Source organism: Manis pentadactyla, chromosome 5, assembly GCF_030020395.1.
Source record: "Manis pentadactyla isolate mManPen7 chromosome 5, mManPen7.hap1, whole genome shotgun sequence".
NCBI lineage: Eukaryota > Metazoa > Chordata > Mammalia > Pholidota > Manidae > Manis > Manis pentadactyla.
The window spans coordinates 92,759,703-92,785,816 of NC_080023.1; the positions used below are offsets into that span (position 1 = coordinate 92,759,703).

The 26,114-nt window shown below is 36.8% G+C and overlaps 2 protein-coding genes across 4 annotated transcripts; both read left to right on the plus strand.

Annotated features, from left to right (window-relative positions):
* On the plus strand, positions 1–8,058 carry GAR1 (GAR1 ribonucleoprotein). Of its 3 annotated transcripts, none has more exons than XM_036920885.2 (7): positions 1–224; positions 586–793; positions 2,441–2,595; positions 3,045–3,104; positions 5,843–5,978; positions 7,546–7,611; positions 7,777–8,058. In XM_036920885.2, the coding sequence occupies exons 2-7, from the start codon at positions 598–600 to the stop codon at positions 7,788–7,790; spliced, it is 627 nt and encodes a 208-aa protein (XP_036776780.1). In that variant the 5' UTR covers positions 1–224; positions 586–597; the 3' UTR covers positions 7,791–8,058. The 3 variants fall into 3 exon arrangements, with proteins under 3 accessions (XP_036776780.1, XP_036776779.1, XP_036776782.2); XM_036920884.2 differs by lacking the exon at positions 1–224 and adding an exon at positions 275–386; XM_036920887.2 differs by lacking the exons at positions 1–224; positions 586–793 and adding an exon at positions 885–1,061.
* A 138-nt stretch (positions 8,059–8,196) lies between these two features.
* RRH (retinal pigment epithelium-derived rhodopsin homolog) lies at positions 8,197–25,796 on the plus strand. Its single transcript, XM_036920878.2, has 7 exons — positions 8,197–11,478; positions 16,443–16,633; positions 20,020–20,119; positions 20,661–20,814; positions 21,749–21,917; positions 23,648–23,826; positions 25,584–25,796. Exons 1-7 carry the CDS (start codon positions 11,373–11,375, stop codon positions 25,756–25,758), a joined length of 1,074 nt encoding a protein of 357 aa, XP_036776773.2. The 5' UTR covers positions 8,197–11,372; the 3' UTR covers positions 25,759–25,796.
* The last annotated feature ends 318 nt before the right edge of the window (positions 25,797–26,114 follow it).

Sequence of the window (26,114 nt, forward strand, 5' to 3'; positions counted from 1 at the left end):
AGTTAGATATTATTGCTGCTCTTTCATCCCTGAAGTCTGTTTTGGAAAGGTGACAGTATCGCTGGTTCATTCGGTGACTGGCTTTTTTGTAAACCCATTATTCGAGTTTCTGGTCAGTTTCTTCCCCTCTTTTGTACTGGTACGGTGGCCGGGGAGGTGCATCTGCGGCTGAAGTGCCGGGCGGGTCAGCGAGTGCGCCGGGGCCGCAGGGGCACGTGGCGCCTGTGAGTGACCGTAGAGCCCCAGGAGCTGAGGATGCTGGGCTCGGGGCTCAGGGCTCAGGGCTCGGGGCCCAGGGCGGGAGGGAGGGAAGAAAGAAGGGCATGCAGCTTGAAGACCTTGCTGCCTCCTGGGCGAGGAGGTACTGACCTGGGGAGACGAGGCTGGTGAGTGGTCGGTGCTCACAGGCCTAGCGAGATGACACTAGGCCTTCGGGTTCGCCTCTTGGGGCTTGGCAGTGGGTGAGGTGGCAGGGCTGCTATTATTATTGTCTTCTTTTATGGTGTTCTGACTGAGGCCTAAAGGGTTTAGTGGTGTACCCAGAGGCCCCTATAACCAAAAGGCGAGCGCTGTTTTTCTCCCCAGGTGTGAGTGAGCATGTCTTTTCGAGGCGGAGGTCGTGGAGGCTTTAATCGAGGAGGTGGACGTGGCGGTTACGGTCGCGGCGGCAGCGACAACCACTTTCGAGGCGGAGGCAGTTTCAGAGGAGGTGGCGGCAGAGGATTTGGGCGCGGGGGTGGCCGCGGAGGCTTTAACAGAGGCCAAGACCAAGGACCTCCAGAACATGTAGTTTGTATGTCGCCTTTAAAGCTTGGCCTGATTGGGAGGTGGATGCGGAGGTTGCGGGTTTGTGTTATTAGTAAGTTTGGGAGTCAGACGCTGAAAGATCTATCAGCCCTCTCATACAGGGGTTGCCGCTTGGTTGGGGAGGGAAGTGTGCTGAGACGCTGTAAACTGGCAGCAGTCGTGCTTTAGCATGGAAAGGGCGTTCAAGAAAACTGAAAGGCAGTGTATCATGGACTTGAAACTTGAGCTCAGGCTGAAAGGAAGATATGAAATAGGTAATATTGTGTACTTACCTTTAATGTCCCCCTTTTACAGTTAAGAAAATTATTGTATTTCAAAATATGCTTTATAGGGTCATAGTAATAAGTGATCGGTATGTGTACATTTGAGCCACAAAGCCAAGTTTTCAGACTCTAAAGTCCATGCTTTCAGTTATTCATAAGTAAGAGACATGGCGGGGAAATTTGCTTGGAAGGGAAAGTACAGAGAGCAGTGAAACAAAATACCTAAATGCAGTAGTTTTAGAGTAATTATCAATGATGTGGGATGGAAGTCATGTTAAATGAGACAGAGATTTGACAGTAGTAGCCTACATCAAAAGAGGAGAAAGGGTGAACAGAGTCTAATATAAATAATAGATTGCATCAACATGTAAGATGGTTTAAAGAGGGTAACAGCTAGATTTGAAGGACCTAGCCCAAAAGCTGTTTCAACAGCCCATTTATACATTGGTATTACACTCTTTTATAAACTTGCTCTTTTATAAGGGACATATAAATAGTTCCACTGTTCTCCCTTCTCCAGTGCCTATGGTGTCTGGTTTTTTAGTTTTTTCGGGGGTTTTTTTGGTCTATTACATTTTGTTTCTGTATATGACTGTCTTTTGAATCCACATCTCTCCTCTGTAGTATTTTTTGAATAAATGTTTACAACATTAGAAAAAAAAAGCACGCACGGTGGAAGTGAAGGAATAAAGGAAGAGTAGATGGGAGAGAGACTTCCTTGGAAACAAATTCTTAGTACTTGGCTAATCCTAGGAATAAAAGTTCTCCTGTTTTGAGGTTGAATGAGATAGGGCTGGAATATTGGTTTTGCAGGAATGTGATAAGTATTTTATTTGGTGGTAGCAGTCAATTAGATATGAAGGTACTTATTTGAGATTCCAGACTTCTCTGAAAAAGACTGAAGGGTAATTGGTGAGGAGGTGATAGTGGGAATATATAAAAGGGGAAGAAGAAAAAAGAACAAGAAAGACAGGGATGGGGAGAAGAGACAAAATGAAGCATGCAGTTTAATTAAGTAATAGTTACTGTAATAAAGTAACTACTAGAGGTTGAGCAGTTTCAGTGTCCCAGGCACTTTTCTAAGCCCCTGACATTTATTATTGCACTTAATCCTCACAGTACTCCATCTTAGGTGGTAGTACTGTTGTAGCCCTATATAAAAGTTGACACCAAAGCAGAGAGATGAGAACCTTTCCTCAGGTCACATAGCTAGAATGGTGTAGGGTCGCTATATCAACCCAGGAATGCTTTTCTGCCTCACAAGACAAATACGGTGAAATCCCAGGTAGCCAAGAAGAAAGCTTCCAGAATAGGTTGTTCAGTATCATTTGAAATTGTTTTATATTTAACATTTTCTTATCCTATTTCAGTATTAGGAGAGTTCCTGCATCCCTGTGAAGATGACATAGTTTGTAAATGTACCACAAATGAAAATAAAGTGCCTTATTTCAATGCTCCAGTTTACTTAGAAAACAAAGAACAAATTGGAAAAGTGGATGAAATATTTGGACAACTTAGAGATTTTGTATCCTTTTTAATTGGAAGACTTAGTGATCTCATTAAAAGGTTACTATTTGCCTTTTCTTGAGCCAAGTACTAATTGAATTAACCATGCTTAATTAAATGGATGGAATATTGCTAAGATTGGACCATGAAAGAGTCAAGAGAGGATAATGTATTTTGATATATTGAAAAAATAGGCCCTATGAAGGTGACTTCCAATTGGAGGGCTTTATAAATGATCGCCGCTTGGATAAGTGCTATGGGATTAAGGTACTTCGCTTTGGATGTGATGATGCCCCTGGAATAGTGTAGTGGAACTGGAAGTTTTAAAACAAAAGCAAAAACTTCATATCCTCTTGGAAACTCATTTCTTTTCCTAAATACTTCCATATATTCTAACCTTGTTCTTAAAATTTCACGTGCATTTAGAAGTTTATCTTTCTTATTTCAATTCCTTAATAAAATTGATAGTATTTTTCAGTTAAATTGTCAGAAAATATGAAGGCATCTTCCTTTAAAAAACTGCAGAAGGTGAGTCAAGCTTATGGTAATTAGAATCACTGGTTTTAATAAGCAAATGACCTACACTAGGCCAGTCCTACTTAGGGCAGTTGAGACTCCCCCAGTAAATCCTAGTGAAGCTCTGAGATGTTCTGTACTTCAGACATTGAACTTTAACTGATTTTTAAAAGTAACTTAATACAGTATTAAATTATTAACTGCTCATATTAGCAAATTCTATAAGTGCTAGAGTATGTTTTTTACCTTTTGTAAAACTCTTATTGAAATGCTTACGTGACCAAACATTCTAAGTGCAGCATCAAATTATAAAATTCCTATTATTTGGGAGAAGTCAGATATTAATGATTTCACATTTATTTCGATAACATTATGATGTGTTTTATGAAGGAGAAGTGTGGATTCCTATGAGAATTGCTATGAACATGTGCAACCAAATTTACTGTACTGGCTTTCTGAGGAAGTGAACTTGAAGCTGAGATCTGAAAGTTGACTAGGAGTGATTCCAAAATTCAGAATTATCTGGGGGAGCTTTCAAAATGTATTTCTAGGTCCCACTACTAGAAATTTGACCCAGTAGGTCTTAGGTAGGTACCACGATTCAGTTTTAAGAAGGAAAGCCCCTGGGTGATCTTCATGTAATTAGACCAGCATTTAGGAACCACTGTGCTAGTCAAAGAGGAGGAGGAAGTGCATTTCAAGTAGAGAAAACATGTCTGTGACTGTAAGCCACTTCAAGGATCTGAGAAAGGGAACATTTAAGAGGAGTGGGAAAAGTTGTTATTTCAAGAGAAATGAGCAGGGGCTAGATTACTTTCGGATTTCAAGTCATGGGAAAGAGTTTAAGACTGTTTTGTTTTTAAATAGGGATAAATATGGTTAAGTTTATATTTTAAAAAGAGTACCGGAAGAATAAAAGCGCCCTGGAAGGAAGTCAGTCCTGTATGGGAAGGGCCTATGTCAGAGGCTTGTTGCATTAGCCCTGGATTGTATGGCAGTAGGGTAGGACAGTGGAAAAGGAGAAAAGTAGGTGGATTTGTGAGAGAGAGAGGCAGGAGAATTTCTAGGTCTTGGTAATTGATCACTAAGTTGAAGTAAAAATACCACCAACTTTGAGATGTCTGATTCCATTATTTGTGGATCATGTCACCATTTACTGAAATGGGCAACACTGGAGAAGCAGGGAATTGGGGGAAGATAATGAATTCAGTTATGAACATAATGAGTTTGAAGCACTTGTGAGATATTCACATGGGAGGTCAAAGGAGTCTGGACTAGAGATAGAATTGGGAAATTGTCATTATACAGACAGCATATGATGCAGTCTAGGAAGCAGGAACACCAGGAAAAGAGCTTTGGGGACCCCCTACATTTATATGTGTGTGAGTGGAGACTGAGAAGTAACTGCCAGTAAAAAAGGAGACCAAACCAGGAGAGTTTTATAAAAGTGGTGTCACAAATCAAGAGAACAATGTGTCCAAGAGTAAGTGCTTGCCTGGCAAAATACCTGCAAAGTGTGCAGTGGATTTACCAATATGGAGGTCAACAGGTGATGGAGCCAGTGGAGGGGGTTCTGAGCAGACAGATAGGAGATGATGCGGGGACAGTGCCTTGTTGCTAGTGTGTGGCTGCTGGATGGAACAACCCTGACGGATACCCACGGGGAAACAGCACTGCCTCAGGTGGGCCTGAGGGTCAGGTTTCTCATTTAGGGACCTGGAAAAAAAGAATTTGCCTGTGATAGCCACTTAAATTTGATATGGTGCTTGCCTTTTCCCACAGATTATTTATTTGAGCACTTGTTATCAGTGATTTTTATGCCAGATGCTAAATTGGTATATTCTACTTCTACTCATTTCTAGATCCACTGTTCAGGTTCAGGTCCTCCTTATGCAGCCCAGGTTATTAGCATAATCTCTAGACCAGTACTGTCCAATCAGATTCCTGCCTAATGCAATATAGCGTCTAGCCATTTGTAGCTATTGAGTACCTACAATGTGACTACTGTAACTTAGGAACTGAAACTTTGTTAATTAGTTAAAATCTAAATAGTCATGTGGCTGATGGCTGTCATGTTAGTGCAGAGCTAGACACTATTTTTGGGAGGATGGGCTCTAAAGGAAAGAAGAGTGATAAGGTAATATCTAAAGAGGGATTCAGATATCTTGTTATAAGTAATACCTTATAATTTTGAAACCCACAGGCGTGTTTTGTGTAAAACTACAAAGTATACCCTATTATATTTCATTATGAAAAATATCTTCTTTAACCCAAATATGTGGTGGGCTTACTTTCTTTATATCCTTCATTACTTTGTGTGTTCAATATATGGTTATTGATTTAATCCTTTATCAAAGTCTTGCAAAAGCTAGTATGTCAGTTCTTTATTTTGAATTTTAATGCTAAATTTTAAATACTTTTATTTTGGTGGCAACTCTGTTGAGTACAAATGCAATTTTTGGAAGGCATCTATTTCTAAATAGAAATAAGATTGAATTGGTCTTGGGTTTTATTCATATGCATGTTATGTTTAAGTGCTTATGTATATTATTCTTTCCATCCTTACAAGGACTACGAGAGGTGGGTACTTTATGGCACAAAGAAATCAAGTCCTTGCCCAGGCCTAGACAGTAGTAAGTAGTAGGGATGGGATTTGAAACCAGGCAATTTTGAGTCTAGCATGTAGGTTCTTAACAATTATACTATACTGCCCCCAAGTCATCACACTAATTGGTTCTATTATACTCCAGTTTTACATAGATCCATATAAGCTGCTGCCACTGCAGAGGTTTTTACCTCGACCTCCAGGTGAGAAGGGCCCTCCAAGAGGTGGTGTCAGGGGAGGTCGAGGAGGAGGAAGAGGAGGTGGCAGAGGTGGTAGAGGCGGTAAGTAACTTGTGGAAAATTTCTCATGAGATTTCAAAGTCACAGTCAATCCCTATTATAAAATTTGATTGTGTATGGGCAAATCTCCCTTATTTTTTATTTTTATTTTTATAGTAAAGCTGTTTTCAAATCTTGGCAGATAGCCATAGTAATAATGCTTTGTTTCAATAACTTATTGAAGAAAAAAAAATCTAATGAAATGTAGCTTTGAGGGATTTCATCTCTGGGTTATTTATGTTTTGTTGCACATTTTATAAAGGATGAGATTGTGTTAGCTAATTTAAATTTTTTAGTTAATTTAATATCAGTGAGTGCTGATTGTATGCCAAGAGCTGGTCATACATTGTTTTAATATCTATGTATATTCTTTAATATTCAGCAAAACCCTGTGAGGTAGATGATATCCTTGTTTTATCAATGAGGAAATGGAGGCTTACAAAAGTAACCAAACAATTGGCAACCCAGAAGTAAAATCCTTAACTTCTGATGTTATGTCAAAGACTATTGCCATTAAAGTCACTGCTTTGACTTCGGGATTTTGATATATGTATTTCCCCAAAACTTCGGTACGTTCATCATCATGGGCAGCCAGTGATTGGCAGTGTTGGAGATGAGGTGGGGGGCGTAGGTCTGTGAGTGGTTGGGTGGGCGGCTGCCGGTGTAATGGGCGCAGAGCCAAAGTTGTAGGTAAGGAAGAGGAGCTGAAAATTGGGATTGGACAATTCTGTTACTGGGTCAGGAAAGAGAGAATGCTCTCAATGATCATTTCAGTCTATAAATTTTGGGGTCTAGATAGCTAGGAGGTAATCTCTTAGATCTGAATATGTTTCTTAAATATTTTTTGGAGCACCCCTTGAGAATTTGATAAATGGAGACCTTCTGCATTTCCATTCTATATTCAGTCTTATATATAACATTAAAAAAAATCACAACTTTAATCTGTTTTCTTAAAACTTTATGTTTTTATTTTGGAAGTATATGTTTGTTTCTTCTTTATATAATTCATCTTTCCTTACAGATTTAGACCCCCAAAAAAGTAAAAATGAAGACTGAAACAGGAAGCCAAATATGCTTTGGATAATAGAAAAATGCTATAAAAATTCAGAATTTCAAGGCTCATCAGCATGTGAGCATCAGTGATGGTTCCTATGCAGCTCAGTTAACCTTAAATATTATATTTATTGCAGTTCTCCCCAGAGTGAAACCACCTGTTTCTGCTACCCTTTGTTCTTAGGTCAAAAAGCCTTAGTTCCATCAATGATATTTACCATAAACAAAAGTTGAGGTACTCCTACTCTTAAATGGGGCTAAGCTGAACTTTAACAAGCATTCTAATTCATTAAAACAGGGTAACTTGTTTAAAATATTGCGATCTAGGGTTTCATCTTGCTGCTTGTTTGGAAAAGTACTACAGGTTTTTCCAATTTTAACATTTAAAAAATTCTGCACCATAAAATATGTGAGTTTTTATTATTCTTTATGATTATAGGAATTGTATTGATACTATAATTATAGGCTTATCAGAATAAGATAGGCTACAGTTTAATAAATGTTTCCTTATTTTTAGGTGGTTTTAGAGGTGGAAGAGGAGGTGGAGGCTTCAGAGGAGGAAGAGGGGGTGGTGGTTTCAGAGGTGAGTGTGGAAAAAAATCTGTAAATGACTGAATTTCTAGAATTGGTAAAGTATGTTTTCCCAACCATTATAAGAACTAATGCTGATTTTAAAATTCAGATTCGGGTAATAATGCTATTAATTAATTTTTCTAAATCCTTAATACTTTAATTTTCTCTTAATCAGGGAGAGGACATTAAATGTAACAGTTGACAGAGAAACTTGCTGCATGATCTGCTTCTGTGAATCAGAAACTTGTTTCTTGAGCAAGTTTTGAGGAAGTGGTCATCTAATGACAGTGGAACTAAAATGTCAACGTCATGCAAAAAGACTGCAACAGAATAAGCAGTTTTACTCTTAAAGAGTATGAACAAATATTTTACTGTTTTGTACAATGCTTGGAACTCTGGTTGCTTAATGTACAATTTTCATTTGAATTTTTAAAATAAAGTGTTTTATTCCTTTTAATTTACTTTGAGCTGTATTTATTAAACTAGAGCTATTTTTGAAGCTAAAAGGAACAACTAACACTTAAACCCAGTGGATTTCAGGTAGAAAAAATGATTTGTTTTTATTTATAACTGGTCTCTTAAAATACTGGCTAGTTGAGCAGTACTTCATTATTATTTGTAAATTAACACCCCCCCTTCAAAATCTTTGCCTTTTGTTTTTAAGAACATCAACACCCTTTATTGTATTTCCCTTTTGTATGTTAGTACACAAATAGGAGTTAATAAAGTAATTTCTCTAATTGTAATTAATAATTAGCAAATTTTACTATTGATTATGAATCAAAGGTACAACAGGTCTGTTCAAGTAATAACAAATTCAAGAAATTTCTGAAGAAACGCTTTTTCTCATTCAACATAGGTGGAATGTTGAAAAGTTTAGTGAATGTTTTTATTTTACTTTTTTTTAAGGGACTCTAAAAGTTTAAAATGTTATTCACCATAAATATTTGATTGCCTGATGCATGTTCCTGGGTAGGTGCATCACAAATCAAATTGGTTTTGGTCCCCATTGCTAGTGTAGTATCAAGAAGTAACTATGATAGCAAGTTAGAATATGTGATATGGGACCATTTCCCCTCCCATTGATTTTTTTTCCCCTTCACATGTGTTCATTTTCAGGAGGAATGATGTTGCTATATCTTTTAAATTTTCTAGCATGCTATACCTATACTTGGTTTACCTTGAATGCTTGTTTGAGTAGCATGAGTATTGCCTATGTCAGTAGTTTGTTTTACTTATTTCTTTTATTAATGGGATTGTAAAAGGATTAATACATAGGCCATAAATACATATGATGAACAAATATGCAGAATAGTTTTTCACAGGAAGAAATGGTTGTGCTTTTACAACTTGGAAAAGGAGACTATTTGGTTTAGAATCCTTAGGTTGAAATTTTCAGTGAGAGTTAGGACCAGGGTTTTTACTGTTTGTGAAAGACATAGCAAGCATTAGAAGGGTGATAGCATTGGCCCAAGGACAAATAATACTGCAGTGTTCCTACACTTTTTTTTTTTTTAAACATTTTTCAAAGTCTCTGATGGAAGTAATATACCAGTCGGCAGACAAACCACCTGGAGAACGTCACCTTTTACCTTTTGGTCATTGTAAACCTTTGATCACGCTATATCTTTTGGTCATTGGCCATCTTTAAATTGTTACTTCTACATTTTATTTTTCCCTTTTTTATAGAGTTCTTTCTTCTTTTCTTGGGGGCATTTAGTTCACATGTTTAGGGAGCCTTGCATTAATTAATTTGGTACTGTGGCAAGTATCTCAGTTCATTGTAAAAGGCACTTTGATGATTATTCACATATTAAACCCTTTGAGTTAACTGAATAACATTCTGATTGCTTACATGGTATTAGAGTGCACTTGTTGCTATAGCAATTAAATAGTTTAATGGATCCAAGCAATATTTCCTGGTATTCCTGAAAATTTGAGAAGAATCAGGAAGAGAAGATTGGTTTTAGGCCAATTAAAGAATCATGAACTATGTAAACTTGATACACTTATAGTTACATCTTCTAAGCCTCATCCCAGTGACTTGTCTATATCATTCATGAAGGAAGCATGCAAAAATACTTTGAATGCACCTGACACACTCATCTGTAAAATGATTTATGGTAAATGATATTTATTTATGGTAGGCAGCTGGACATCTTTGGAATTGTTTCTCTTCAGTTCTTATAAATGAAAATAATTATTTCTGGAAAATTTTAAATGGATGCTACAGCTAGGTATAATCCATTACAGAAAAGGAAGGGACTATGAACAAAGAAAACTCAAAAAAAATTTTAATCTGCATGCTGAATGTAAAAAAGAAAAAACTTAAGACCCAATAGCTCATAGATTTTTAAATGAGAGAGTTCCTCTTGGGTATTATTTTCATTGCTTTAGGGTCATTTGAAAATATTTTGATACTGGAATACTCATGAGGTTTGTTTTCTTAGTATAGATATGCTGGAGTATTACTTTACATTTATAAAAATCTGAGTACTTGTAACTATAAGATGTGGGACAAATAAACCAACTTGATTCAACTTCTTCAGTGTATATTTAGCTGAAAGAATAGGCAAAAGGATTAGCTTGGTTTGGTCCCTTCCTGCTAGGCTAAGATTTATAAAAGTGGATAAATATAGCCCTCTAGAGGTTCTGTGCTTATACTGTTTACTTGATGCATCTAGCATTTCTCTGAAGTGAACTGATTTTCAGAAATTCTATTGAGAGGAATCAGATTTTAATAATATTACATGGCATCAACAATATTCGGGGCAAAGGTGGTAGGGATATTTTATTCTAGCTGTAAATGTTCATGTTAGATTGTAACCCACTTTTGTAATCTACTTTTTAACTTACAACAAGATAGCAGAATATTAGAATGCTCAGTATTTTACAAGATGAATGATTGAATCCAGATACTTTGCTGATAAATGCCAAGATTATTATCAGAAAATTCTGCATATGAAAGTGTAGGGTAAATGAACTGAGGTGGCTTGGGAAGGAGATCATACTATATTCATGCCATGAAATATATACTTATTAATAAGGTAGACTTAGGTTTATTGACCTGGAATTTCTGATAGGGCTTTAGGGGAAAACAAGTTACAGAATGATTTTATATATACATACTTCCCATTTTTGCTTAAGAGAAAAGAAAAAATGGGGAAACCTCAAAACTTTGTATGAGCATATGTATCAACAAAGAAAAGCAGAAAGGATATACACTGAACAATATTACCTTTAGGGTAGGGTTTGGAAGGATGAAAGAAGAGTATTTATATATTTCTATTTAAATTGTGATGGAAAAGACAAAAGGGACTGAAATGGGAAAACTTGAAAGGGTCAACAGAAAGAAGGACCTTAATCTGAATAGTTTCAGAGGACTAATCCTAGCTGTTAATTTCAGAACTGATTTCTAACAAATTAGCTAAGTCAGCTCCTGCACATATTTTCTGAGTTTATTATTTAAATGAGATATGTGCACTTGATGATTTCCTTAAATATAAGGTTAATGTCCAAATTGTTTAAAATGTGTGGTGCTTGGTTTTTCTCTTTATTTTGCTAATAAGCTTTTCCCTTGTTCTGGGAATTAAAGTCCTTTCCTCTTTAGCCCAGTTAAATTTTTAAGGGAGGGCCTTTATGAAAAAGCCCTTCTTTGAGGTCTTTAAGTGGAAATGATTGGTTCTGAAAATGTTTGCTCCGTGGCTTTTGTAACATTTCAGAAGTACTGAAGGCGCATTGTGAAGGCTGCCTCAATATCGTTCCTGCAAAATGCTAAGGAATAATTTAGGCAACAGTTCAGAGTCCAAAAATGAAGATGGCTCCATCTTTTCACAGACAGAACACAATATTGTTGCAACTTACTTGATTATGGCAGGTAGGAATGTTTACTCCAATTACAGTTACTTTGCTTTCGAATGGGTGAAAAAAGCAGAGTTTTCATCAGAAGGCAGTAGATAAAGCATGGGTCAGAGAGAATGTTTTGAGTTCCATATGGTGTCCAACCTTGACAAATCCATCCTTTCTGAGTTGAGGTGCTCATGTAAATAAGGATGATATTGCTCTATTTCCTGGCTGTAGAGATCAAATAATGTAGGTGATAGGATAAATGAAATCATTGTTAATGGTGGTTAAAGTGAATCTTGGTGAACAATGTAAGAGCAGTTAAGTGAGGCTGAGAAAAGTTTACTATAAAATGAAAAATTATTTTATAGTAAGCCTTATGTGTCGTTATCACTGTCAAATGTTTTTATTGGGGAAGAGTGCAAACATTAAAAACTTAAATAAAAGATTATTTTAACAATATTTACTATTCTCAAATTTTGTAGTTTTGTCTTTGCTGAGGGAATCTAGTTGAGATTCAAAGATCTTGGAAAGAAAATTAAAATTGTAAAAAGAGAGAGCAGAGTATATTGTCATTAAGGACAGAGTTTGAAAATTCAGCTCATTCCAGATGTTATATTGGAAAACTCGAGCTTTAGGTTTCCTCTTTTAATATCTTTGCAACAGTGAGCAAATTCCTTTACCTTTTTGTTCTTCCATTTTCTTGACCTGTGAAATGGGGGTAAGAAAAAGCTACCTGTCACAATTGTTGTGAAGAGTAACATTAAGTGACACATAAATGCACCTAAGTGACACATGCAATAGGTGTTGGGCAAATATATTTGTTTTTTTCCCCACATACACATTCTCATTGATTCACTTATGCATAGACTTGTTTAAGGTAAAGACTTCTTAGCTGAAAAAATGGAATAGGGGAAATGACAATAGAAATTATCTGCCTATCATCTTTTATGTATAGATTGAACTATGGTTAAATTTTATACTGAGCAGTCACTTCATTTCCAACTTTGTGTTCAGTAATGAGTTTTAGAAGTAACTTTTTATTACTGGATTATTTTTTAGATTGACATTAAAATTTTCAAATATATTCTAAAGTAACATGGAAAGTATAACAAATGCTACTGTACCCAGTTTGTTCTTTATAATTGCTTTGCTTCTCGATAATTCCCAATTAAGACTATTCTGTGCTAGAAATTGTTATCCTCAGCTAATTTTTGTAAATTTTAGTGGTAAGCCTACTTGTTCATTTGAATACCTCTGTATGTTAAGTACTGGACAAGTTCCATTGTCTCTTTGATCATTTATTTGTTGCAAACATATGAGAAAACATATGCTACCTAAATGGAAAATCTCCTTATCACAATTACATGGAAATACTTCGTAAACAAACTTTTGGTTTAGTTAGTGTTTTGTAGATGACTAAGAAAAGCTATATTCTGGTCTGGTTACAGCAAGCAAAGCAAATTTCTCAATAAGAAAATATTCTGATTCTAATCTCTGTAATATAGTAACATTGCAGTAATCTTACTGCTAGTACTACTGTATTCCTACAACTATGAGTAGTAAGACCACTATGTCTACCATCTCTGCTGCTAATGTTACCATTTGAATACTTGCACTATCCTAAATTAACATGCAGAATAATTCATCTTTATGCTAATTTAGTAAGTGAATTAGTTTTATTTTCCTCCATTTATACAGATGAAGAGTTTAAGTAACTTGCTCAACACACACATCTATGTAGCTACATCAGGTTTTGCATGCAGGCATTTTCTTTCCTGAGCCTTCACATCTAACCACATGGGTCAGTTTTATCAAGGCAGACTGTGAGTATGTGGTTGCGTTTTTTGGTAGATGAACTGAAGGGGGCATAGCCAACCCCTTTATGCTTTAAACATTTATTGTTCTTTGGGTCCCCTGATTTTACCCCATTAATAAAACCCATTTGAACTTCCAAATCAAAACCAAAGCTATGAGGAAAATAATGCAGTCTAAGCATTTATTTCATTTCTTACTTTTAATGAGAGCCTATTTGGATTTTTCACTTTAAATTCAATTTTTAATTTAATATTTCTGTTGGATTTTAGCTTGTTCAAATTTTTGCTAACTTAAGCACTCTCCCTTTCTCTGATTGAAGCTGGGAGGAAAGAGGGCATAGTAAATTAAGGATCTGAAATAAATTTATTATGAATGAATTATAAAATGAAGGCTGAAGAGGATGGCTGTGTACCAGGTAATGAAGAATCACATAAGTCATAAAGGTGATAAGGAGTCACTGAATGACATGATTCAATTTGCATTTTAGAAATATGCTATAGTAATTACTAAAAGACCATGTAAAGGGCCCCTGCTTGATTAAGATTCAGAAGGTCCTGAGGAGGGAGGGGACAGAAAGAAGTAAAAGGACAGGAGCTAGAAGTTAGAATTGATAGCTGGATGTGGAGATTGGGGGAGAATATGAGGAAGCATCAAAGATGACAACTAGTTTTTTTTTTTGGGCAACTGGACAGATGGTGAAGCTATTCACCAAAAGAGGGACACAGCTGGGGAAGAACAGTTTGGCGCAGGACATGTCTCTGGGTTAAGTTCGAGAAATGTCCAGTAAAAAGCTGAACATATGGGTTTGAATTTTATGAAATCGATCTGGAAAGTATCAGTATGTATCCTTGGATATGGATGAAATAACTCAGATTATGTGTTGAGTGAAAAGAGAGGGTGTAGGTTGGAAACTTGGACAGTACATATATTTCATTACATGGAGATAAAGAAGGGCCAGGAAGTAGATTAAGAAGCATCTGCCAAAGAGATGAGAGAAAAGCTACAGAACCAAGGGGAAACTGACTTAATTTAGACCTAACTATTAAATGATCTTTTGTCTATTCATTAGAAAACACCTACAGATAGAAAAATAAAGCAGAGCCCTTGAGACAGCTGCAGAGAGAATACAAGAGGAGCTGAATTGTTTACCTCTTACCCTCCATTGTATCTAAGATCTCCCCAAAAGTAGTGATGTTATTCTGGTTGCATACTTGGTAGGTAGCAATTTATTGCACTGTGTTTTATCTGACTATTTAAATCATCAAATCTGTAGGTAGCCCAGAAATTTTCTTGAAATTAATTAAGCTTTTTGGAATATTTCTGTATCCACACTACAATACTTGATGCTAAAAATAGAGCCAAACACTCATCAGATTTGTTATTTCTGTGCCTTAATTATGCTTTCAGGAATAATTGAAATTAAGCAATGTGAGTTTTAGTTGGGGTCCATTTATTAAACAAATCTGTTACATGCCACATACTCAAAGAACATAGAAATCATTATGGAGCCTGACATCTACAAGGGAAGACTAGGAATACATAAGGGTTAAATGATACATCATCATGTAAGATTCAGGAGAATATAAGCAAGTACTTTGGGAATTTAGAGAAAAGAGTATATTTAGGTAGGGGAAGGCTCTGAGGGCAGAGCTGGGCTTCAAGAGAAATGTGAAAGATGGGTAGCATTGGGATAGAGGTAAGAAGTAGGGTGTTCTAAGTGAGAGAAATATGAGTCACAATTTACAACAAGCCTGGCATTGTATTTGATAAATAACTAGAATGGAGAGCTTATTTGACAAGTGTAGAAATTTGCTTAGAGTGTGAAAACAGATTGAGCCAAAGAGCCTGGAATAATCAGATTGGGACACGTGGACTGGACACGTGGACTTTGGTCCCGCAGACAATAGGGGGTTATTAGAAGTTTTGAGGAGGAGAAGGGCTGTGGTTAATTCTAGCAGGCTTACCCTTCCGCAACATGGAGAAGGAAAACAGGAATCTACAAGATTAGTGTAATTGGATGCCAAACGGGAAGTTCTGACCAAGGTGCAAACATAAAAGTTCTTCCTTAGCTGATACTTTCGTGTGTTGGTGCTTGGAAACCTTCCCTCCCTCTGCTCACATCTCGGGGCTGTTCAGCAGTAGTACTCTTCATGGTGGTGAACACAACTCCATTTCTTTTTTACTCACTCCTCCTTCAGCCCCCACATATCTGGTAGTGGCTCTAGCTTCTCAGCTAAATCTATTCATCACCCACCCACACCCTTAGGACCTAGTATGACCCACATCTGTTTTATGGGAAATTTATGCATCCTTTGCAGCACGAAGAGGGTGTTCCTAGGGCTAACATGTGCATCTGGTCTTCTCATTGTGAGTTAATTCATTACATTCTGATTAAGAGGTTCAGTCCTGCACCTATCTGAATCCAGCCAAATCTGGGGCACTGAAAAAATGGAGTTTCTGGACCATCAAGGCTAAACGTCAGACTGTGGAAATGGCAATGTCACCCGTAAGGCTTCTCAATGTACCTGAAGCCAGCTTGACTTCCTCTCTGGATAGCCAAAACTTGCGCTGTGTATTCTTGTGTGCGAGTGTGTGTGTTGGATGAAGAAATCAGATTTGGACATGTTGAGTTTCAAGTAATATTGGAAGAGTCAAATGATCTACTACACAGTAGATACTTAATAAATGTGTGATGGCAATGAGTTGAGTGAAAAGGGACGTGGAGCATGAGTTAGGGCTGGAAAGTGACAGATTGGGATAGAATGACAGTTGAAGCTTGAGAAAGGAAACTAGAGAATAAAGGTCTCTGGCCTCAGGAAGGAGAGGAGGAGATTATGCTGCCAAAAGAGAATGATATGGTCATGCATATATCCTAAAGAACAGCAAGGCTAGTATCAGGAAGGGCAAGGGAGGAATTTCAAGGACGGGGTGATGAATAACGATGACATTAACACAGACCCTCACTGCTGCTTATGCAATCGACAGATTCTTCACGTTTTAATTTTCTTCTATTTCACAGAAGGGCTGTGAAGATATTGCAACTGGTGTTAAGAACAGCTGGAGCTCTTCAAATAATTGAACTAAAGTGGATTTGCTATGTTTGTGAAGAGGCTTAAATATTTCAATACTACGTTCAAACATTCGAATTAAAGGGTATGGGTTTTTTGTGTATGTTCTCAGGTATGATAAGTGTTCTCAGCAACATGATAGTTCTGGGCATCTTCATTAAGCACAAGGAACTTCGGACATGCACAAATGCACTTATCATTAACCTGGCTGTTACTGACATAGGGGTCAGTAGCATTGGCTATCCCATGTCTGCTGCTTCAGATCTGAATGGAAGTTGGAAATTCGGATATGCAGGATGTCAGGTATTGGAGATCTCTGGAATGAAAGTAAAATATAGTAGATAAAAGAGATGAAAATTTAAATGTTTGAAAAGTATTCCAAAGGTTATAATAAAAGAAGGTCATGTAGGATAGTAGATATGGTGCTCTTATTGAAAACAACCTCAAGAGTGACTGAGATACAGATTCTTTAATAAGGGAAATGGTGTTGACATCATTACATTTTCAAAATTTCCCCAACCTAAAGGAAAAAAACAAATTAGCAAAAAATTAGCATTTATTTAGAAAGAAAAATGAAAATTTTCATATTACAAATTCAAAAAGAAACCTACTTTCATTTGAAACAATGAAATATTTAATGACTATAACATCTAAACAATATTAATTAAGCTACAATGTCATTGATTTTTCCCTATAGAAAGTCTTCTATGAGAATTGCTACTTTATATATATATATATATATATATATATATAGTATAGTTTATAATTATATACTATTATTCTTACTGACAAGGAAATAAATGTTGATTTGCATTAGAATAGTAGACAAATATGACTTCTGGCCTGACTTTTTTTAAACAGTTTACTATTTTGGGTATGAGATTATAAAGAATAAAATGAGAGCAATAGAGAATAATGAACACCCAAATGTACATCAACCAGTTGTGTCAAATCTTAATGTTTTGCAATGTATGCTTGAGGTTGTTTTTCTTTTTGAAGATATAAAACTTTACAGATACTATTGAAGGCCTTTGCGTACCATCCCCAGTCTTATTCCTTTATCTCCCATGAATGTTTTTCTATTTTACTACATAGTTATGTGTTCATAAACTATATACTGTCTGAATGGTTTAAATTTTGTAAATAAAATAACATTGTTTGCATTATTCCTTTCAGTATGCAATGTTATATTTTTGAGGTTTATCCATGCTGTTGATATAGCTATGAGTCACTCATTTTAATTGCTGTGTGATATTCCATTTCATGAACATATTCAATGTACTTACTCATTTTCCTATTATTGAGCATTTATTACCAATGTTTTTCTGCCACAAACAAGGCTTCAGTAAATGTTCTTATACATGTCTCCTACAATATGTGAGTTTTAGACATACTGCTTAGGAGAGGGATGGGGGGTTGCAGAGAATATTCATCAACTTTATTGGATGTGGTCAAATTGCTTTCTAAAATGGTTATACCAACTATGAGAACTATTATTCCACATTCTCCCCAGTGCTTGGGATTGTCAGACTTTTAAGTTTTTATCATTTTGATGGTTGTAAAGTGGTATCTTATATTTTACATTTCTTTGAATACATAATGCAGTTTTACATATTTTCTTTTTCCAGTTTTATTGAGATATAATTGACAATAACATTGTGTATAACATGTTGATTTGGTACATTTTTATACTGCAAACTGATTACCAACATAACATTAGTTAACACCTCCATCCCCTCACATAGTGAACATTTCTTTGTTATGATGAGAACATTTAAGGTCTGCTCTTTTAGCAATATTCAAATATATATAATACAGTACAGTTTAAATTTTTTAAATTTGGCATTGAATTGAGAGTTTTTGCTCATGCTGTTAAATAGTCTACAGCATCATTTAAAATGCAGTTCTTTCTACCGAAGTAAGAATACCAACAGAAAAGTGTACAGATTAGAAGCAAATGGCTCCATCCCACAGTGTTTTTTTAATATCAAAATTTTTTATTGAAGTATCATTGATATACAATCTTATATTGGTTCCAAATGTACAACACAGTTGTTTAACAGTTACCCATATTATTAAATCCTCACCCCCTCTAGTGCAGTTACTATCTATCAACATAGAAAGATGTTACAGAATCATTATTTCTCCAAGCTGTACTACTGTCCCTGTGACCAACTTAGATTGTGAATGTTAATTATTGTGCCCCTTTATCCCCCTTACTCTCCCTACCCACAGACCCCAAACCCTCCTCCGTAGTAACCACTAGTCACTTCTCAGTGTCTATGAGTCTACTGCTGTTTTGTTCATTCCATTTTGTTTTTATATTCCACAAATAAGTGAAATCATATGGTATTTGTCTTTCTCCACCTAGAGTTTTTGATTACTAATTCAGTGTCATTGCTGGTAATTGGTCAGTTCTGATTTTCTGTTTCTTCCTGGGTTGTATTTTTCTAAGAAGTCCATTTCTTCTAGGTTGTCTTATTTTTTGGCATATTTTTTCTAATCTCTGAAGTCTTTGTGTTTCTGTGTTATCTGTTGTGACTATTCCTTCTTTGTTTCTGATTTTGTCTATGGGTGTACTCTCTCCTTTTTTCTTGATAAATCCAGGTAGGGATTTATCTATTTGGTTTATTTTCTCAAAGAACCAGCTCCTGGTTTCACTGACTTTTTTCTATTGTTTTATTCTTCTCTACTTCATTTATTTCTGTTCTGATCTTTATTATGTCCCTCCTACTAACTCTGAGATTCATTTATTCTTCTTTTTCTAGTTTCTTTCCATCCCACAGTGTTTTTAATGACTCCATACTGTTCCACTGATTGGTGACATGGCTCTTAATTTAACCACTCCACTCCCATTGACTCTTTAATCTGTTTCCAAAATTTCCCTTTTATCCATAAAGCTGCAGTAAGGAACATTTCTAGAACTATTTTCAGCAACGCCAGAAGCCACGGAAGAACTGATAGGTCTAGATGCCACACAATTCTCAACAAGAACACCACCTGGGGCGTGAATCTAGCTGCTGCCCCAACCCCTTTCTGCCCAAATATGAACACTCTTAATCCTGAACCAAGTCATCTTGCCTCCCATCTCTGTCCCGTTTCCTCCAGGCTGCCTAGTCCCTCTGCCAGCTTCCTTGCCCTCTGATGGGTGTGAAGGTGGGGTTGCTACAAAACCCTGTTGGAGATAGTGCCCTGGGCATTTGGAAGGGAAATCGAGTCAGATACTTGCAGGAGGTGAATGTTGTCGGTGAGGGAAGTTATGTCTTTGGTATAGTCATAAACATTCAGGTGTGCTTTTGTGTGACTAACCCATTTTTTTCCTGTCTTTTCCCTTTATTAAATTGCCTGTTTTCTGAATACTAATCTTTCATTGATTATTTTCACTGCACCTGATTTACGGCTCATTTTTATACTCTGTTTATGGAGTAAGTTGTGTAGAAGTTTTGTATAGAATTAAATAAATTTTAAAACTTATAAAAAAGCTTATTTTAATTAATGAAGTACCAAAACACTTTCCATAATGCCTTTATTACACCAGTTATAATTTGACAATGGAAGATACATTTTAAAATTAGTAAACTAAAAAACATTCAATGTATTTGAAAGATACTTTGGCAATGGGATAGAAATGTAGATGTCTCTTGGGAGATTGTGTAGAATGGCGGATTCTTTCAAATTTTGATTTTCAGATTTATGCTGCGCTGAATATCTTTTTTGGAATGGCAAGCATTGGGTTACTCACGGCTGTGGCCATGGACCGATACCTGACACTCTGCTGTTCTCACACGGGTACAGCCCTTCTCTCAACTTTCTCAGGGAATCCATTTCTTGCCTGAGCACCACTTGTCACAGATAGACTTTAAAATATAAATGTGGTGGGTTGCAGACACTGTCACTCTTAATTCTCTGACAATCCCTGTTCAAAAGTTGCAATGATATCCTATTATATTTAGAATAAAATTCATATTTCCTAACAGCCTCCAAGGCCCTGCATGCTCTAGCCCCTGCTACCTTTCCAGCTTTGGCTAAGGCCCTCACACTTCAGGATACTGGTGAAATCCTTTCCAACTTTGGGGTCTTTGCAAGTGTTGTTTTTCCCTAGACTCAGAAAGTGCTTCCCCCTACTATTCCTCTGGCTGATCCTTTTTTTTAAGGTTTCAGCTTATATGCCATTTCTTTTTCAGAATGTGAATTCATATAGATAGGCTTTGTGAACTAGAGTGCTCTGTAAAGAATCTATTTGATAACAACTTTGAATAATCAGCTAAAAGAAAGTGAAAAGATGAATCCTACCCTTGGCAAATGATGCGAATATTTCATGTATTAATAGGAAGAAGAATGACCACCAACACTTATATCTGCATGATCCTGGGAGCCTGGACCAATGGCCTCTTTTGGGCCTTGATGCCTCTCACTGGGTGGGCTAGTTATGCCCCAGACCCTACTGGGGCCACCTGTACCATAAACTGGCGGAAAAATGATACGTAAGAGACATTTACACTTCATAATCAAATGCTTCTAATGTAGATATTTTCTTAGTATTTCAAATTTCAGCTCTGATCAAATGCTTTCCAAACAATGTGGTAAAGGGCTTCCATGTTAGTGACTGGGGGACCCCCGCATTGACTTACACTTTTTTGCCAGTGAAGGCCTTCCAGCTCCCTTTGTCACCCTACACTGTCCCTTCCTCTCTCTCCTCTGGCAACAAAGGGGGTACAGAGCTCCCTTCTGATACTTGCACCTCAGAGGTAGGATCTGAGAGGGGAATGGGGTTGTTAGCATTGCTAGACAGCAGCTCTGCGAGAGCCCAAGCAGACTCCCTACTATCTTTTCAGGATGAACTGGTGCTCACGCATCTGCCGAGAATCACACAGCAAAAGCAGTCGTCCCTGCCCCACCTCCCCCGCGAGGCTTTGCTTGCCGGTTTGTGTTGTTCCTCTGTATTTACCAGGGAAAAGAGGATAATTTGTTAACAGAAATGAAAGATGACTCAGAAAAGCAAATAGAAAATCTGACTCTCAAACTAAATCTAAATCTAAAACATTTTCTGTAAAAGGTCGACAGGTAAGTATTTTAGGCTTTACAGGCAAGACTGCCTCTGCTGCAACTATTCAACTCTGTCCAGCCGCAGGCAGTATATAAATGAATGTGGTTCCAACAAAATTTTATTTACAAAGATAGGTGATAGGCTGGATTTGGCTCACAGGCCATAGTTTGCCAGCCCCTAGTCTAAATGAAATAGAAGTCAAATAATACTTCCTAAGCCATTTAATAATAGAATGATTGCCAGACAGTGCCAGTATTATTTCTAGTAATTACTTTGTTTCCCTCCCCCTACTTAGTATAGTTAACAAGTACTAGTGATTTAAAGTAGTGACTTAAAGCAGTGATGTCATGGTTCCCTTTTCTTACTTCCAGATCCTTCATTTCTTTCACGATGACAGTTGTCGCAGTGAATTTTATTGCGCCCTTGACGGTGATGTCTTACTGCTATTATCACGTCTCTCGAACCATTAAGGGCCACACTGCTGGTAACTGCACTGAGGACCTGGACAGAGATTGGTCAGACCAGGTAGATGTAACAAAGGTAAGACACTAAAATCTTTAAAAATACTTTTGTAATTGAGTTTTTACTCGATTCTTACTCTCTGGATCTCTTTTTTTTTTTTGGTTTGCCTCCATGTTTCTAAACGATGTGCTTATCTGCTGTTTTGGATTTTTTTTTTGCTATTGCTTCTTGATTTTCTACCACAGACAATGAGAATTAATTTTCTTCTCCACCAACCTTTTGTATTCCTCTGCCACAACCTTTCTCCTTTTCTTGTCATTATAATGTTAATATTGGGTTAGAAGAAGAGTCAGTTTTACATTATTGTGATAAACTATTTTAGATAATTAGATTTCTTGCAGATCTCTGTAGAAGTTTATGATTTGTGTTTCTTTTTCTCCCTTGGAGTTCGTAATCCATTCGTTTTCTCTCTCTCCTCCTCCTCCTCTCTTTCCCTCTCTCTCACTTTCTCTCTTTTTGTAATTTTGTTTGCTTACTGTTCTGGTTACTTGTCACTAACTGATCTCAAAACTCTCCAGAAGCATCAACCTCCTTTCAGTATTTTCAAATGCATCAGAACTAGACTAGATTGGTTTTATCTTTTCCTTGGAACTATCCCCACTGGCACTCTCGGGCCCCTTACTCTACGCTGGCCAACATCTGAGACCCCTGCCAGAGAGCCAGCATCCTTAGGTCTCCTCCATCACAGCTGCAGAAGCCTTGGGCCTCTCTCCTGGGTTGGATTACCTGGTTTCTGGATTGCAGGCCTTCCTTTTTCTTGGTTGCTTTCTCTCTTCTGGTGTAGCATGTTCCCAAATAGATTTCTGGGAAAGATTTTGCAAGTTTGAAAATGCCTTAATTCTGTTATCATACTTGACTGATTATTTGCCTGGTATAGAATTCTAAGTAGAAAAAATGATTTTCAAAGGATTTTGAGGGCATTGCTCTGAAGTCTCCTGGCTTCCAGTGCTGCTATCACAGAGGCTGACAGCATACTGGTGACTGACACTTTGTCATGATCTGTGTATCCTTTCTGGAAGCTTTAAGGGTCATCAGTGCATCTCTAGTTTTCTAGAATTTCATCTGGTTATTCAGTTTTAATTTTTACAAGGCTACTGTATAATCTGTGATTCTCAGTCCATAGGAGTTTATATTTTTTTAAACCTCTTTTCCATCATTTTAATGGGCAATCAGGAGGGAACAAGGTAAAAATTATAAGGTTTCATTTAAACGAGATGCAAGGGGAGCTCATCTACAAAACTAGCTGCACTGTACATAGTATACATTGAGTTCAAATTGTATTCGAATTCAATAAACTCAATATAGGATTTTGTTTTTTTTCTAGTTTGAGTTTATAAAGTTTGAAAGTCATTTTTTTAGATTAGCAGATGACAGTGAGAAAACAAAACGCAATGCCTGAAGCCCATAGCACAATTACTAGAAATGGGTGAGGAGTGGGTCTTCATCTTACACTCATCAAGTCAGATTTTGCATTCTTCCCTAGCACACCCAAAGAAAGAGGGCATTCTTTATGTTCCTGGAACATCCTACCCCTTTCACAAGCTCTTCTTATCATAGATGATTTCTGGAACACAAGCAATGACAAGGAAGGGCAAAATTCAGTTTTTCCTTTATGTCATCAACAACATAAACTTACTCAACTTCTAATCTAGAGAGTTTTTCATGCTATTTTAGATATATTAGCTATTTGAGTATTTTAGATACTGCATTTGGCAAATACTGATTTTACATCTTTTTATCTTTTACAGATGTCTGTGATAATGATATTCATGTTTCTGGTGGCCTGGTCCCCTTACTCCATCGTGTGCTTCTGGGCTTCTTTTGGTGACCCAAAGAAGATTCCTCCCTCCGTGGCCATCATAGCTCCGCTGTTTGCAAAATCTTCTACATTCTACAATCCCTGTATTTATGTGGTTGCTAATAAAAAGTAAGTAATGTCTAAGATACTTCTGAATCAAAAAGTGGATACAGAAAGAATGCTAAAAAGGCAATGGAGAGTGTTCTGAGACATTTTGGGAGTAAATGACAGAAACTCACTTCAAATTAGTGTAAAAGTTTTTTTGGCTCATGCAGCTGGAGAAGCTAAGATCTTAAATACCTAAAGCTCCAGTTCTGTGATAAGTTCTTCCCACATAGACATGAGATGATCCTGCACAGCCCCAAACCCAAGTTCTACCGGCTAAGCATCCCCAAACATGAGATTCAATCTCAGATGGCTCTCTGGCAGAAAAGCCCCTGGAAGGTCATTGGTGGGCTCAGTAGTCTTCATGGCTACTCTACCCAAAATACATGGAGTTGGTTTCCAAAGAAGAGTGGGTCTATTACTGGAAAATGGGCAAGGCAAGTCAATGTTGGGTCCCTAAATGGGTAACATAATTATATATTTAATAGAAAGAAGACCTATCATTCAAATGCAGGGGAAAACCCCAGTGCTAAGGTAAAGGGCTTCAGGACTGGGTAGTCATTCAGGACAATGAATTAACCCTCTATTGGGACTCTCAGTAAGGATTTCTTTTCTGCCTCCTCAGGGAAGTTTCGGTTGTTTTATTTCCTGCTACTGTTAAAAGATGGAATGAATCAATATACTGTCCTTAAATATTTGACCAGAGAAGTCTCAGTAGAGGTCAGGTGAAAATTTGATCTTGGAAAGCCAATGCTGTTTCTGTTAAACTTAGGTATTTATGCACATGTTTGGGAGAGCAGCTTTAGCTATAGGAATGTGAAGAAACAAACAAACAAAAAATAGACCTGTCAATCAATAGATGAGTGAATAAAGAAGTGGTATATGTACACAATGGAATACTATTCAGCCATAAAAAATACTGCCATTTGCAAGAACATGGATGGATTTAGAGGGTATTATGCTCACTGAAATAAGCCAAGCAGAGAAAGACAAATACCATATGATTTCCTTATTTGTGGAATATAAAAACAAAACAAAACAAAATGAACAAAACAGTAGACTCAGAGACACTGAGAAGAGACTAGTGGTTACCATGGGGGAGGTGTTTGGGGAGGTGTGTGGGAAGGGGAGGGGGATAAAGGGGCACAAAAATTCTCAATCATGATATAAGTTGGTCATGGGGATAGAAGTACAGAATGGAGAATATAGTCAATGATTCTGTAACATCCTTCTGTGTTGACAGATAGTAACAGTACTAGATGGGGTAAGGATTTAATAATATGGGTAACTGTTGAACCACTGTGTTGTATATTTGAAATCAATATAAGATTGCATATCAATGATACTTCAATAAGAAAAGAATAAACATCCATATAGAAGAATGAAGAACCACTTTTAATTCAGTGTCAATTGGTAGTTCTCTTGAAAAGATCAGTCATTCTCAAGCTCCCTTTAATTCTCAAAAGAACAAGTACATGAAATACACATTCTCAGTTCAAATAAATAAATCTTTGCACCTGACATTAAATGTGTCATCTTAGACATAATTATTGTTAGTAAATGTCTTTAATGTTTATAATCGATGACACAAAATTGGTCTTTAACTGTACCATATAATTGATACATTTATTAAAGTTCTCAACTGGAGATGTTAAAGTTGGAGGCAGAAATTTATTTGAAGGTGTCAGTTGGCAGTAGTGGCATCTTAATCATATTTGAAAGTGATTTAAAAGTTCCAAATCATTATAGGATAATGCCATATTTTCTCTTTCTTATTATAGGTTCCGGAAGGCAATGTTTGCCATGTTAAAATGTCAGACTCACCAAGCAACTCCCGTGACCAGTGTTTTACCAATGGATGTATCTCAAAACCCACTGGAAGAAACTGAAATAAGAGAAAAAGCACACATTGCCAAAACATGTTATTTACTTTTTCCCCCCACTGGTTTAATTTAATTTGGAATTTGAGTCCAATTAGATTACCTACTAAACTGTAAATTCTTTGGAATCTGAGTCCAATTAGATTACCTCAAGTGTAGCTCATAGGTCTTCTGCTGGCACACTTGTTACTCTAATGAATGTGTCTCTTTATTTCCTTTATGTGAACTGGCTGCTCATCTCCTTTGATGAATCCAGGCACATGAGTTTAAGGCCCCTTCTCTTTCACCCTGTCATGCATGGCATGCATTACACTGTATTGATAACCTGGTAACTTGCTTGGGTTCTAGAAGCAGCTGCTAGTTTGTTAGAATAAATCAATAATAATAGTTAATAGTCTTCAAGAAGTAATTACTGAATGAGTTGCTGAATGT

What these genes read in the sequence shown, in the direction of transcription:
- GAR1 (XM_036920885.2), top strand. Translation starts at nt 598, where the DNA reads ATGTCTTTTCGAGGCGGAGGTCGTGGAGGCTTTAATCGAGGAGGTGGA. An exon ending in TTGGACAACTTAGAGATTTT is followed by an intron (nt 2,596 to 3,044) that starts GTATCCTTTTTA and finishes TAAAATTGATAG; the next exon opens with TATTTTTCAGTTAAATTGTC. An exon ending in TGGCAGAGGTGGTAGAGGCG is followed by an intron (nt 5,979 to 7,545) that starts GTAAGTAACTTG and finishes CCTTATTTTTAG; the next exon opens with GTGGTTTTAGAGGTGGAAGA.
- RRH (XM_036920878.2), top strand. Translation starts at nt 11,373, where the DNA reads ATGCTAAGGAATAATTTAGGCAACAGTTCAGAGTCCAAAAATGAAGAT. An exon ending in AACTGGCGGAAAAATGATAC is followed by an intron (nt 20,815 to 21,748) that starts GTAAGAGACATT and finishes TCTTACTTCCAG; the next exon opens with ATCCTTCATTTCTTTCACGA. An exon ending in ACCAGGTAGATGTAACAAAG is followed by an intron (nt 21,918 to 23,647) that starts GTAAGACACTAA and finishes TATCTTTTACAG; the next exon opens with ATGTCTGTGATAATGATATT.